This window comes from Osmia lignaria, chromosome 11 (genome assembly GCF_051020975.1).
Source record: "Osmia lignaria lignaria isolate PbOS001 chromosome 11, iyOsmLign1, whole genome shotgun sequence".
Taxonomy (NCBI): domain Eukaryota; kingdom Metazoa; phylum Arthropoda; class Insecta; order Hymenoptera; family Megachilidae; genus Osmia; species Osmia lignaria.
Window position 1 is genome coordinate 8847073 of NC_135042.1, and position 14157 is coordinate 8861229.

The 14157-nt window shown below is 28.0% G+C and overlaps 4 protein-coding genes across 6 annotated transcripts; 2 read left to right on the forward strand and 2 right to left on the reverse strand.

Annotated features, from left to right (window-relative positions):
• The first annotated feature begins 757 nt into the window (after positions 1-757).
• On the forward strand, positions 758-3165 carry kra (basic leucine zipper and W2 domain-containing protein kra). The gene is made up of 7 exons (XM_034323998.2): positions 758-919; positions 1461-1532; positions 1601-1881; positions 1964-2268; positions 2357-2600; positions 2708-2927; positions 3004-3165. The coding sequence occupies exons 2-7, from the start codon at positions 1472-1474 to the stop codon at positions 3153-3155; spliced, it is 1263 nt and encodes a 420-aa protein (XP_034179889.1). The 5' UTR covers positions 758-919; positions 1461-1471; the 3' UTR covers positions 3156-3165.
• Positions 3025-5530, reverse strand: SerRS-m (Seryl-tRNA synthetase, mitochondrial). Its single transcript, XM_034323996.2, has 5 exons — positions 5318-5530; positions 4506-5233; positions 4256-4423; positions 3848-4196; positions 3025-3697 (listed from the first exon to the last, which is right to left on the reverse strand). Exons 1-4 carry the CDS (start codon positions 5378-5380, stop codon positions 3881-3883), a joined length of 1275 nt encoding a protein of 424 aa, XP_034179887.2. The 5' UTR covers positions 5381-5530; the 3' UTR covers positions 3025-3697; positions 3848-3880.
• Positions 5531-7242, forward strand: Coprox (oxygen-dependent coproporphyrinogen-III oxidase). Of its 2 annotated transcripts, none has more exons than XM_034323999.2 (2): positions 5531-5673; positions 5752-7240. In XM_034323999.2, exon 2 carries the CDS (start codon positions 5758-5760, stop codon positions 6913-6915), a length of 1158 nt encoding a protein of 385 aa, XP_034179890.1. In that variant the 5' UTR covers positions 5531-5673; positions 5752-5757; the 3' UTR covers positions 6916-7240. The 2 variants fall into 2 exon arrangements, with proteins under 2 accessions (XP_034179890.1, XP_034179891.1); XM_034324000.2 differs by having other exon boundaries at positions 5545-5669; positions 5752-7242.
• Positions 7243-7832: 590 nt separating this feature from the next.
• On the reverse strand, positions 7833-14107 carry Remo (Remoulade). 2 transcript variants are annotated; one of them, XM_034323994.2, is made up of 13 exons: positions 13834-14107; positions 13427-13634; positions 13206-13349; positions 13053-13124; positions 12897-12968; positions 12708-12779; positions 12552-12635; positions 12151-12480; positions 11940-12076; positions 11682-11873; positions 10715-10961; positions 10358-10651; positions 7833-10270 (listed from the first exon to the last, which is right to left on the reverse strand). In XM_034323994.2, the coding sequence occupies exons 2-13, from the start codon at positions 13609-13611 to the stop codon at positions 8023-8025; spliced, it is 4077 nt and encodes a 1358-aa protein (XP_034179885.2). In that variant the 5' UTR covers positions 13612-13634; positions 13834-14107; the 3' UTR covers positions 7833-8022. The 2 variants fall into 2 exon arrangements, with proteins under 2 accessions (XP_034179885.2, XP_034179883.2); XM_034323992.2 differs by having other exon boundaries at positions 7834-10270; positions 11040-11873; positions 13834-14106.
• Between the last annotated feature and the right edge of the window lie 50 nt (positions 14108-14157).

Genomic DNA, 14157 nt, shown 5'->3' on the forward strand with positions numbered 1-14157 from the left:
AAATTTTGTTTAACTATTTTACTAAAATTTATTTCATTACGTTTTTTATTTTACAATTGTTTATTAACTGAATTATTATTATAACTATAGAAATATATTATTTTTATTACCTTTATGTGTAGATACCTTGTATAATTTTGTTAAATTATTATTATTACAATTTATTTTTGTATAATTTTTAATTTTACGGTAATTTATTAATTAAATTGTTATTTCTTAATTGAAATTTGTTATTTTTATAAGTTTTACGAGTGAATATCCTGCAAACTTTTATTAATTATTTATCTTTTACACGATGTTGAAGAGAAATTATTCTGTTATAATATAAGTTTGATTGTTATGTATATTATTTTTATAATAATTTATTAAAGATCAAACAGTTATTGAATGTTATAAATGCAGTAATAACATATGCAACTGTTACAGTTTATTCTTCGATTTGTAAGGTTTTAAGGAATTACCAAGACACATGAAGTGAGTATAAGTTCGTTAAATAATTATCACTGATTTTAACTGATTTCTAAAAAATAGAATCAAAAGGAATCAAAATTGGTCCTTCTGATGTCCATGCATGCCCCTGCGAGATGTGCGACTGTCAACCGGTTGTGCTCTGTACATATAAACCTAACTTGACCTGGGGGTGCCTGAGCTCCCAAAAAATCATGACCCCTCGGTAACAAAGGCATGCCCAGTCTTGTTGGATCTATAATCACTGGCTTTTGCTATTTAGATGGCGTTAAAAACGCGTTACGAAATGCAAATTCGAGTATCCTATCTATTCCCTGTCAATTGTGGCTTCTCCTCAGGTTGATTCTCTTCAGATTCGCTGACCTCAAGTACTCAAAATCCTCTTTGAGATATTTCGTATTGCCCTTATACGCCTGAAAAGGGGTAGTTCTACAGTTGTACGTGCATTTAAGTAAGTTAATAAATAAAAATCGCAATTTTTTGGCTAATGCTTCTGTGCTTCCGGGTTAACCTGATCATTGCAAGCAATTCAACTTTTTTATAGATTTCAGCCATCGTGGTCTCATTGCGTGACCTTAACCTTAGAAATAATATAGTACATAAAATACACATCTTTTATATATACTTAAAATAATAATCTTCGTTACAAAGTAATTTATGATTACAAATTTTCGTGTAACATAATATGTCTAACGAAAGTCGCCATTTGTCAAAGAAGTGCCAACAGATTTGGAGTCAAATGCCAAGCACATTATGGTCATTATGGTCGTGTACTTTTGTTTGATTTTTCACTTTTCCTTCTTTTAATTGATATTTTACATTAAAAGCAGTTTCTAAAAATAAAAAATTAAATTGATTAACATATAACAAATAATTATACCTATAAAAGAAATATTGTATAAATTATAAAAATACATATTGCAAATTGATTCTTATATTTCAAATATCAGTATTCTTGAATATAATACTACTTGAAAATTTTTTAATTACAGAAGGGTATTGTATGAGTCAAAAAATAGAAAAACCAATATTATCAGGTCAACGTATAAAGACCAGAAAGAGAGGTATGTTTCAAGAAATATAGATTTTATACTGAGCACTTTTTAAATACTCATTCAATAACTTTTTTTAGATGAAAAAGAAAAGTATGATCCGATGGGATTTCGGGATGCCATTTTACTTGGTTTGGAAAAGGCTGGTAACGACTTAGATGCAATTTCAAAGTACTTGGATGCAGCTGGCTCTAAATTAGATTACCGCCGATATGGGGAGGACCTGTTTGACATCTTAATAGCTGGAGGGCTTCTGATCCCAGGCGGTTCTATTGCTCAAGATGGTGACAAACCAGTTAGAACTACTGCTTGTGTTTTTGAACAACCAGAAGATATGGAATCTATGCGAAATTTTGAACAAGTAATACATTTTATATATATTTAGAAATATTATAGTTGAATTTTTATACACTGCTAATCAATCAATATTGTTTTATTTGCAGGTTTTTATCAAACTTATGAGACGCTATAAATATTTGGAAAAAATGTTTGAAGAAGAAATGAAAAAAGTATTGGTTTTTATGAAGGGGTTTTCTCCCAAGGAAAGAATAAAATTAGCTAGAATGACAGCTCTATGGATTTCTAATGGTTCTGTTCCACCTACTGTACTTTCAGTCTTAATCAATGAACATCTTGTCAAAGATAACTTAGCATTAGACTTTTTATTAGAAGTCTTTGTTACTTGGAGACAAGAGAAGGGTTTATCTAGTTTAATGACTGCTTTGAAAAAAGGCAATATTGAAGGAAGGTATGAAGAACATTTCACGTTTTACTATACTAATTATTAAATTTATATGGAATTTTTGTATCATTCTTATTGTTTTATTAATATACAGGTTAATGGAATTTGTACCACCGAACAAACGAACAGAAGAATATTTTCGATCTGTGTTTGAGACTGTTGGTCTCGCGGACATTGTGAAGTTACATAAAGCTCAAGCAAGTCAAGAAGCAAAACGAGATTTACAGCAGTTATTATTGGACGATTTGGTTGATAGTCGTCCTATGAAAGATATTATATTAGATCTCAAAGAAATGGCACAAAGGAGTAGTATTCCTGAGCATGAAGTTATTGGTTTGGTAATTTTATTTTTGATATTCTTATTTTCCTTATTATTATTTAGAGTGTTATCAATATTTATAAGACTAGAATTAATAGAAGAATAATTATTCAAAATTATTTGTAGATTTGGGTTGTTGTAATGGGTCAAGCTGAATGGAATAAGAAGGAAGAGCTAGTAGCTGATCAAGCACTGAAACACTTAAAAGTATATACTCCATTGTTCGATGCTTTTACAACCACTGCCAGATCTGAACTCGCGCTTATTCTCAAGGTCCAGGAATTTTGTTACGAAAATATGAATTTCATGAAAGTCTTCCAAAAAATTGTTCTACTATTTTATAAAAGTATGTTACATCGAATTGTACGATATATTTTGTAATAATTTTTCATTCTGTTATTATTAATATATTATTATTTTAGCGGATGTAATATCCGAAGAAGTGATTTTAAAATGGTATAAGGAAGGTCATTCTGTGAAAGGAAAAATGCTGTTTTTGGATCAAATGAAAAAATTTGTTGAGTGGTTACAGAATGCAGAAGAAGAATCTGAATCAGGAGAAGACGAAGATTAAAAGCATAAAAGTATGTTTGTATAATGTTTCATTGCTTTGTTTTTAACTTTATAGTTTTTTTTACTTTTTCAGAATAATATAAGCATCATTATTATGAAATTAATACGTTTGGATTTTATCCATCATTTTTAAAATGGATCAAAATATGAACTGAAATTGGATTGTACTGATAAATAGAAATTTTTAAAAATGAATTTGTATTATTATGAGAAACAATATATCAGGACAAATACATAAAATTTTTTAATTGTTAATAAACAAGAAACAACATTACATTAACATCCGATTAGCGTGGGAGATAAATTGTAAATTTGCAATGTCTTTAAATTGTATTACTTTAAGAAGAAATATTTTGTGTTACATTTTTATAACACCGCTACAAAATATATACAGAATAACAAGTTATTGAAGAAAAGATCTTTATCTCTGTGTACGTATAATTTTCAGACCCCTATTCTTTGTATGATAATATTGTATTAGTTTTTAGAAAATATATTGTCAGGTGGTGTTTAATATTTGAAGTTTTTATAAATCCTAATTTCCTATAATATATTAATAATTATGTATAATATAACTTTTAATTATATAAATAAAATTTCGAAATAAACAATAATCAAAACTAAAATAATTTTAGTTGAATCAATTAAAATGAATACATACATTAATTATAAATGAGCAATAATTACACTTACTGTGATTACACAACGACTTTTTGTTTATTAAGTTCATATCGTAGTCTTATAATTTCTCATATCTGGAATTAGTTGTTTTCTGATAAGCTCTTTTCCTTTCATATAAGGCAGTAAAATTTCAGGGACTTTAATGCGGTGGTGCTTTGTTTGATGTGTTTCACAAAGTGCAATTAGCGTACGAGGTATCGCACAAGCAGTTGCATTTAAAGTATGAACATGTAACAATTCTCCGCTTTTTGTTTTATATTTTATATTGAGACGACGCGACTGATAATCTGTACAATTACTACAACTAGATAATTCCCCATATAATTTTCTTCCAGGCATCCAGCCTTCCATATCAACTTTTCTGAAAAATGTAAAATTTGTAATACAACTTTAATTGAATATGTATATTATTCTACAAACCTGTAGGCTGGAGCTCCCAAATCATGAGGTGGCATATCAATTACTTGAAAATGTAAATTTAAAGAAGTAAATAAATTTTCTTGAATTTCTTGAAGTTTCTGAAATTCTTCTGTAGATTTTTCTTGTTCAGAACATACAAACATTTCAACTTTTGTAAACTGATGAACCCTTAACATGTATAAACCAAACTGAATATTAGATACAGTTTCAATATATTATTATACTAGTAATAAATGGAATTAAGCATTACCTATATATTCCTCTTTGTTCTGCTTTATGAGATATTTCTGCTCTGAAACACCTGCTTACAGCAGCCATTCTTAATGGTAAATCATCTGTACTAAATGTAGTATTCATTACTTTATAAGCTAATGACATTTCTGCTGTTCCAGATAAACTATAATCATCATCATAAGAAGGAGTTAAACTGTATGTAAGAGTTCTTCCATTATCTGTTATTAATCCACATCTTTCTATAATTCTAGTAGGAATAATATCAGGTACCGATATAAGTTTGAAACCAAGCTTCATTACATATTTTACAGTATAATGAACTAATGCTTCTTCTAAATCTGCTAAATCTCCTACAAGTATATATCCTCTGTGTCCTATCAAAGGACCTAAGGTTTCACTTTTAAGTAACTTCAAATCTTTAGTTAGCGTTGAAAATTCTTTTGGTTCAAAATCAAATTCTGGTTTATGTCCACATTCTTTCAGTAAATGTGGTTCTTTGTCATAAGATAAAACTGTTGGATGTGTTTGATTTGGTATTTTACTTAATTCATGTAAAAATGAATCTTTTAATTCTGGTTTCTGGGAAAGTTCAAGAACTTTGTCAATATCTCCAACACCCTTTCTTGCAATTATATTGTTATAAATGGTATCTCGATTTGATGGATTACATAAAAAGTTTATATTGTATTCTGGTTCTGGAATACTTTGTGTTGTATTTGTGGCATCTTGTGATCGTTTTCTAATCTGCAATAAAAATTATTTACATTTAATTAGTGGATTATTATAAAATATGTTTACATGTTTAAATTATATGAACTAATAACATACCAACATTCGCATACAAAATCGTTCATATTTAAGAAACTGATTACAGTTCTTAGTAAACCACATTTTAGAAAATATTAATAAATTAAACTATTTATATAAATATATATATTATTACATACTGAGAGTTAATTAACCTATCAAATATTCTCTTCTATACATTATTGTTAAATACATATATAAAACACGAATTATTTACACATTTTTATTTTTCTAACAAATATAACAGAAGAGGAATTTGTATTGTATACACAGAAAATTGAAATTCTTATTGGTTGATTCTATAATTATTCAAAAAAACGATCTATTTTGTATTAACACACAATCACTTTCAACTTGAGAACGGGCGTGCATTGTTGGTAATTTATTAAATATTAGAACTTATATATTTATTACTATTACGTTATTATGTAATAATTTTGTAATAATAATTACAGGTAATCATGGCTGTTCGAGTATTATTAAAGAACTGTGCATCTATGCGATATTTTTTTCATAAGCATAATGTAGCTCAAAATAGGATTAAAACTTTAAAAAACTTTGGTACTGGTATTTTTACTAGTATCATAGTTTACAGCATTTCAAATATGACAGTTTTTGCAGCCCAAAATGAATTAAATATTAAGCAATTCATGGCAGAACCAATTACTGATATTAATGAACTGAAGAAGAAAAATGATATGAGGAAAAAGATGGAATTATTAGTAATGAAAACTCAGGGAGATTTTTGTAAAGCTTTAGAAGCTTTAGAAGATCCAAATTGTCGTTTTAGAGTTGATAGATGGTTTAGAAAAGAAGGTGGTGGAGGAATTAGTTGTGTTTTAGAGGATGGAGTTGTTTTTGAAAAAGCTGGTGTAAATGTATCTGTTGTTACCGGTGAATTGTCACCAGCTGCAGTACAACAAATGAGAGCACGTGGAAAGAAAATGCAACAAGAATCTGTGCCATTCTTTGCAGCTGGGGTTAGCGCAGTTATTCATCCACGCAATCCTATGGTTCCAACCATACATTTCAATTACCGCTACTTTGAAGTACAAAATGAAGATGGTTCAATTCAGTGGTGGTTTGGAGGTGGCACTGATCTCACACCTTATTATCTAAATGAAGATGATGTAAAACATTTTCATGGTACTTTAAAAGATGCATGTGATAAACATGATCCATCTTATTACCCAAAATATAAAAAATGGTGTGATAAATACTTTTTCATTAATCACAGAGGAGAATGTAGAGGAGTAGGTGGTATCTTTTTTGATGATGTTGATACCCCAAGTCAAGATGAAGCATTTCAATTTGTAAAATCTTGTGCAGAAGCTGTCATTCCTTCTTACATTCCCTTAGTTGAAAGGCATAAAAATGATGGGTATGGCTATGCTGAAAGACAATGGCAATTATTACGTAGAGGAAGATATGTTGAATTTAATTTAATATACGATCGTGGTACAAAGTTTGGTTTATATACTCCTGGTGCACGATATGAAAGTATATTAATGTCTTTACCTTTATCTGCAAAGTGGCAATATATGCATGATCCAGAACCTGATTCAAAGGAAGCAAAACTTCTTGAAATATTAAAAAATCCCAAGGATTGGTTGAACTAATAAAAAGTGATGCTTCATTAGCCACTAAAATGATCATTTTATCAACCTTGAGAATTAAAATGATTATAATTTATTGGATTGATGAATTTATTTGCCCTCTCTATTTTTTACATTTACTTAAAAAGAAAATAAATCAGGTATTAAAATACAGGATACAAACATATTAAAGGGATTAAATGTATAAACTGTATGTCATCCTATGTATAAAACTTCATCTAATATTGATCTCACATTTTATAAAAAAATTATTCATAAACCCTATAAACATAAACAAAACATTTTATAAAAATGTGATGTTCTTGTATAATACAACTATATGTGGTGTAGATATATATATATATAAGTATGATCTTTGAATAGTGTTTCAAATGTATAAAGTAAATATTAATTGTATAATAAATTTAATATAATTTTGGTTTATTTAATAAAATATTCAGTCTTAGAAAAAATGTACTTCACAGTTCCAAAAGAAATATTAAAGTATTATGAAAAGTGTTATTAAAAAAAAAATATATCATATTTTGTACATTATATAGACAGTGATTACAAATTACTATTACTAAAAAATGATATTAGATTTATTATACAGAAAACTGATAAGAACAATGAAAAATTATGAATAAAGCAATTGTTAATGAAAGCGACTGTTTAAATTATAACTACATAAATTTTGAACATCTTCCTATATAGACATAATATACACAATTAATACAACAAAAAAAAAATGAATTTTATGTGACATCTTCAAAAATATAGAATTCGTTTGTATTAATTATGTACATTTTTTTTTTTTAATAAATACATATTTTGTAAACAGTTTAATTATCATTTTACATTTCTGTACAAATAAAAATGTATTGAAAATTTTTGATACTCATCAAACAGTAGAAAAGATTAGCACAGATACAATACTTTTATAAAATGAGTAATTTCTGTTATTTATAGGAACTATTTTTTGTAAAAACAATAATAAGGCAGAAGAAGACGATTAGTTTTCTAGATGTAATAAAAATGCAAATATTATCAGAAATTATTTCTATGCATATTTCGAATGAAATCTTGACTAATATACAAATACATTATGTATTGCATGCAAGTAAAACTAGATTAAACGCTCGTTTCTTTTTTTACTACTTGTGAATAAGTATTTGGATTACTTAAATATATTTTACTGACTTCATATTGTATGCTGCCTACGTTTGTATTTTTGTTTACATTTTCTACTTCTTTGTTAGAGTCAAAACTTTTTACAATACTGCAAGAGTGAGGCATAAGTAATGTAATATCAGTCATAGAATTAACAGTCTTTTGTTTACTGCACATATTAGAGGCACAGTCAATATTCATTGAAGAGCTAATATATGTTTTTCTTCGTATTAAGTTATTCGAATTATCATTAGTTCCGCTGTTTATCTTAGAAAAACATGTATCAGATTTGTTAAGTGACCTTTGTGATAGGCAACTTCTATCATACAAATTCAAGCTTTTAATACTTTGCAAGTCTGTAAATGATAGTTTCAAATAGTCACAATTCTTTGAACTGGTAAAAGATGCGATATCATTCATTGAATTACAATAATTATTTCTTAATCGTTTGGCAGTATCCACTGGAAGGCAATACATGCTATTTGAATGAGTCAACCACTTTAATTTTCTGTCAGACTGTTGTTCTTCAATGTTATGAAATTCATTTACACTTTGACAATCCTTTTTTATTACAAAATTTTCTTCTTCTACAGTTTCTACAATCTCACAAATTTCTGGCAAATTATGATCACTCTTTTCACTAGCCATCTGAGTAATAGATTCTATTTCAGAACTATATTCTAAACTGCATTGCTGTGAAACACTTTGTAAATATTTTTCTTCATCAGTTTTAATGTCTATATCTGAATCTTGTAAAATTGTATTTACTATTTCTATTTTTTTGTAATTATTCCTTGGAGAGTTCGACACTGTGTTAACACTTATAGGATCATGTAATCTACAGTTATTGTTATACCTCCTTACATTTTGAAGAAGACCTTCTTGACCAATAATAAATCTCATTGTAACACTCTTTTCATCTGACATGCTCCCACCACTATCTGAGAGAATGTTAACATTCTTAATATCATTTATTGGATTTAGTTCAACATGAATATTCGTATTATTGACTTTTGCACTAGTGCTTAAAATAGTTTGATTTATATTACTTTCTAATTTTGTAATAGCTTGTGGCACAGAAATGCAACTACGAGCATCGCTCAAAGCACCACCATCGCCTTGCTTTCTATTACCAAAATTATTATTTTTTGTATGACGACGTTGCTTTCGAAAAAATTTTCTAGCAACTCCACTTTGGTGAGGGTTGTAAAACATTTCTACACAAGTTGGTTCAATATATGTTGTGACAGAATTATCAGATCTGTATTGCTGCCGATGTAATACAACTAAATTCATATTTGTCATTTTTCTATCAACAGGTACACCTTCTTGAATATCTGCGAATTTAAATGCATTACAATTTTGTGATCTGTTAGTATATCTTGATGATCCAACAGAATTTGAGTCAGATGTTACTTGGGTAGCTTGAGAATTAGACAATGGTGGTACAAAATTTTGTACTAAAGAATGTGTTGGAATTACAGGGTTTGCATCAGAAATGCTTCTTGTTCTACAACATCGGTGTTTTCGTTTCTGGAGCCAACAACGCATTTTCAACCATTGCGACCTAACATCATTTCGTGCAATTCCGTAAAAGATAAATACAAAAATACCAAGTGAACTTGAGAAAAGTGAGTATAGAGCAGAAAATATAGTTTCATCAAATGGAATATATGAATTTAACGGTCTCGTGATAGCTGCAGCGGCAGTAATCCATGACAGCAAATATAAAATTAACATAATAATCTGACCTTTTAATTGTGTTATCTGAGAATGTTCTGAATCTTCAACATCAGTCAAAACTGTTTGTGCACTGTGAACACTATTCTTGTCTGTGGATGGATTTGTATTTGATTCTAATAATTCTAAATCCATATTTTCTGTAGCTTGTGTACCCTCTGATAATTGGGCGTTTGTATCAACACTTTGAATTGCACATTTAATAAGTAAATGAAAAACAATCAAATATATAATTAGAATGCCAGCTGGAACAAAAACAGCAACCAGAGCAGGACCAGATGTGAGAAAGCAATATGAATATCCAGCATATTCTTGCAAATTTATTGCACCGGATATACCACAAATAATCATAGCTATACCCCAACCAACTAAATAAAGACCTAGTAATGGTTTGGGTATTGGTTGATCTTGAAGTTCACTGTCTGGAATATCTTCAAGATCTGGCTTAGAAAACCTTTTGTACATATTGCTGCAAACGTAACAAATTTTTAATATTACTGTTTTACATAATTCATGAAATTTAAAGTTGAGCTTAGAAAATATGAAAAATTATTACCTTGCAAATACTGCCATCCATAACAACGAACACAGAGACAAGTAATGAAGAGTAAGACCAACACCTTGACAAATTTTTATATTTTCGGTTTGATAAATACCAATGCTATAAAAAAATGATAACAAGGCCATGGCAAACCAAGTATTAATGACACAATGTTTTGCTTTCTTAGGCATATTGATTGATGTATAACAGATAATATATGTAATAGAAATAATTATTAGGCATATTATTGCTGCAATACTTCCAATATATATTGCAGGATTTGAATATTTAAACTTTGCTCCGGTTAGGCTAAAAATACAAAGATATTAAAAAAATAGAAATCCACGTATATAAAATTTATTAAATACATACCTGTTACCATTTGGATCAAGTGAAGATGTATCTTGTAAAAGTCCATAATATCCCAATCTATTACAATGAAATATTATTAAATTGTTTAATATATTTCTTAAATAACAACCCTCACTTGTCCAACCACCAGATTCATTTAACGTTTCGTCCCAAACGACTGGTAGCAGTTTTTTCCCAGTATAATAATACAAAGGAAGCCTTAACATGATGTATACTGGTTCAGTTAAATTTTGTACTGAGATTCCAACTGAAATTAAATTTTAAATTGTATATTATTTCTTTTCATTATTAACGTGCATTCCTTATATTATTTATTGTTACATACATAATTTACTTCCAATAATACATGATGTAATATCCATATTATTATTGTTAATTGTGTTAGGAAATAATCTATTATTACTGTACATAGAAATCATTAACTGATGAATGACAGCTTCTTGTGAATGTTGTAATAAGGATGCAGGCAAATGTATTGAGGCTTCAATTGTTCTATCTTTTATATCAATAGGAGATGTTCTATTATTTGTAGTACATTGTAAAAATTTTATTTCTGGATCATTATTGGAATACCATGTGCATATTAGCCCTGTAAAACTACCACGTTTAACTCTGAATTCTTCTAAAGCTATGTCTTTTTTATAAAATTGTATAGACGGACTAAATTCTACAACTTTTTCTACACTTTTAATTAGTCTGGTACAAGATTTAAAAGAAATTTCAGCTCTGCTTAAGATACTTTTTGGTACATTAATTACTGTATCAATAACATCAATTAATATGGCACCAAGCTCTTTTTCTTCAGTTATAAAATTTAAATAATTTTCTATAGTTTGCGTTATAAAATTGATTTCAACAGGATCGGTTATTTGTACAGCATTTTCTGTATAATTTTTGAATTTCTTTGCCGTTTCTATTAAACTAACTTTCGTAAGTGATAGATTAACTTTAGAAAACTGTTCTAAACTTTTTGTTGTGTGTGATATGTAAGGACACAAGTCTGTGTTCAAATCTTCCCAATATCCTGTAATATTACATTGATAGGAAGCTTTTAAAGGTATTTGCATTAAACTTAAATGGTTGCCCTCGCATGGTAATTCTGCTTTCCATCCTACTACAGTTCTTGGCCATGTATAAACACCTTTATTATTTTTAGTCACTGTAACATAATTATATAATTTGTTACGTAATTATATTGCAATGTTAAATGTATAATGCAATTTACCTGCTAAAGGGCAATAACGGGTTTTATCAGAAATAACAATTATACTGATCGCTTTTGATCTATTACCATTTACAGAAACTAAGAAACAATTCCACTGTCCATTGTGTTCTTCTTTAACTGGGACAATACTAAGTGAACTATCAGAAGAAAAAAAACATATTACTATATATAAGCGTGTAAAAATCATAAGTTAAATTGAACATTGCTGTACCTGTCCACTATACCACTGTCTGTAAGATATCTATTATCAACTTTAATATTGGATAAACTTTTCTGTGGATCTGTAAATTCGTTTAAATCCATAATTTCAGTAGTAGTATTAGGATACCATAACCAACTCAATTTTGCATTTTTATCTTCTGTAATACTAGGCGCTCTACATTTTAAAGTTATAGAATCTCCTACAAATACTACTTGATTGTGAACCGGTCGAAGTTCAATTGTAGGAGATAACCATTGGCACTGGAAACTTTCTGAATATCTTAATTTCTTTATAAATTGGCCTTTAACATTTGTAGGTGATGCACATTTAGGAGCAGGACTGTAACATTGGAAAAATATTTTATAAATGATAAGAAGAAATTTGAGTTTTGTATTGAGCTAATACATTACTTTAATTTAATGGAGCTATTATGGATCCAATTACTAAGCCAGTATAATTCACAGTCACATCTCCATGGATTATTAGATAAATCTCTAGAACATAAATTGAAATTTATATAATCAAAATTTCCTATATATTTACATTCTATTATATATTTTACTTACAATTGTTTTAAGGACTTGAGACCATAAAAAGTACCTTCCTTTAAAGTTGTTAACTTATTATCATTCAATTTCCTATAAAATTTTTGTTAAATCAAAATCTTTTTACATGTATAATTAATTAAAGTATTGCTGCTCAGCAAAACATATGCAATAAGATAAATTAAAAATTAAAATTAGAAACTCACTTACAAGCGCTCTAAAATCAGCAAATCATGAAATAATGATGGTCTCACTGCAGTTATGTTGTTTCCTGATAAATCACTAACAATCAAACAAACAACATATAAAGTAAAACAAGCATACAAGAATATGTAACAATGCATTTTACACACATCATAAACTTACAGTCTTTTCAAGTTTGGCAATTTTCTAAATGTGTAAGCATCTACTTTTGAAATCTGATTTTTACTTAAATCCCTATAATTAAATATATATGTAGAACATTAATATGTGAACATTAATAAATGACATAAAAACTGATAATATTAATATTCTTACAATCTTTCTAAATTTCCAAGACCATTAAAACAACCTTCACCAATTGATGTTATGTCATTTTGTGATAAATTCAAACGTCTGAGATTTGTCAAATTTTTAAATATATTAATTTCAATGGCATAAATGTTGTTTTTGCTTAAATCCCTATAACAAAGACATTTTAATACAAAAATGGATATTGTTTCATTATGAAATAAACAGTGACCACATAATAATCTTACAATTGTACCAATTCCACACTGACACTATCAATATTAATATCTTTAATATCCTGCAAATCATTGCTGCATTTAACACGTAACCATTCTGCTTGTGCACCAACTTTACATGTACAATACTTTGGACATGTTTGAGTTAATTTTCCTCTTGCTTGAATTAAAATTAAAAGTAATAGAGTAGCTCTCATGATTAAAAACTATAGGCTCTTACCTAAGAAACATAAATTTATAAAAAAACATTGTAAATATTTGATGGATTGACTTAAAATATAAATATGTATATTACATTATATAAATAAAATAAGCATTCCAAATAAAACCATAACATTAATACATTACATTTTTAAACAATAAACAAATCCTACATATATGTATATAAATGATAAAACTGTAAATTGAAGAATACTTACAACATTTAAGGCCATGAAAATAATTGTACTTATCATATTGTTTTAATGTGAAACCACATAAGTCATTTTTATTTAATAATTGTTAGTATCATCATAAATAATTATATGGCTATAACAATATTAACAGATCAAATACTGCGGATTCTGTGAACTGTCATAAACTATCAACTATATATTTGTATCCAAAATATAGAATTAATGATAGGCTGATTTTCATTAATATTATATAGGGTTTCAGTCCTTTTCTTAACAGATTACTTCTAAAATGAAGATAGACTATAAAATTGCAGACCTTTCTGCAGTTTTTATATAGTAAAGTAACGT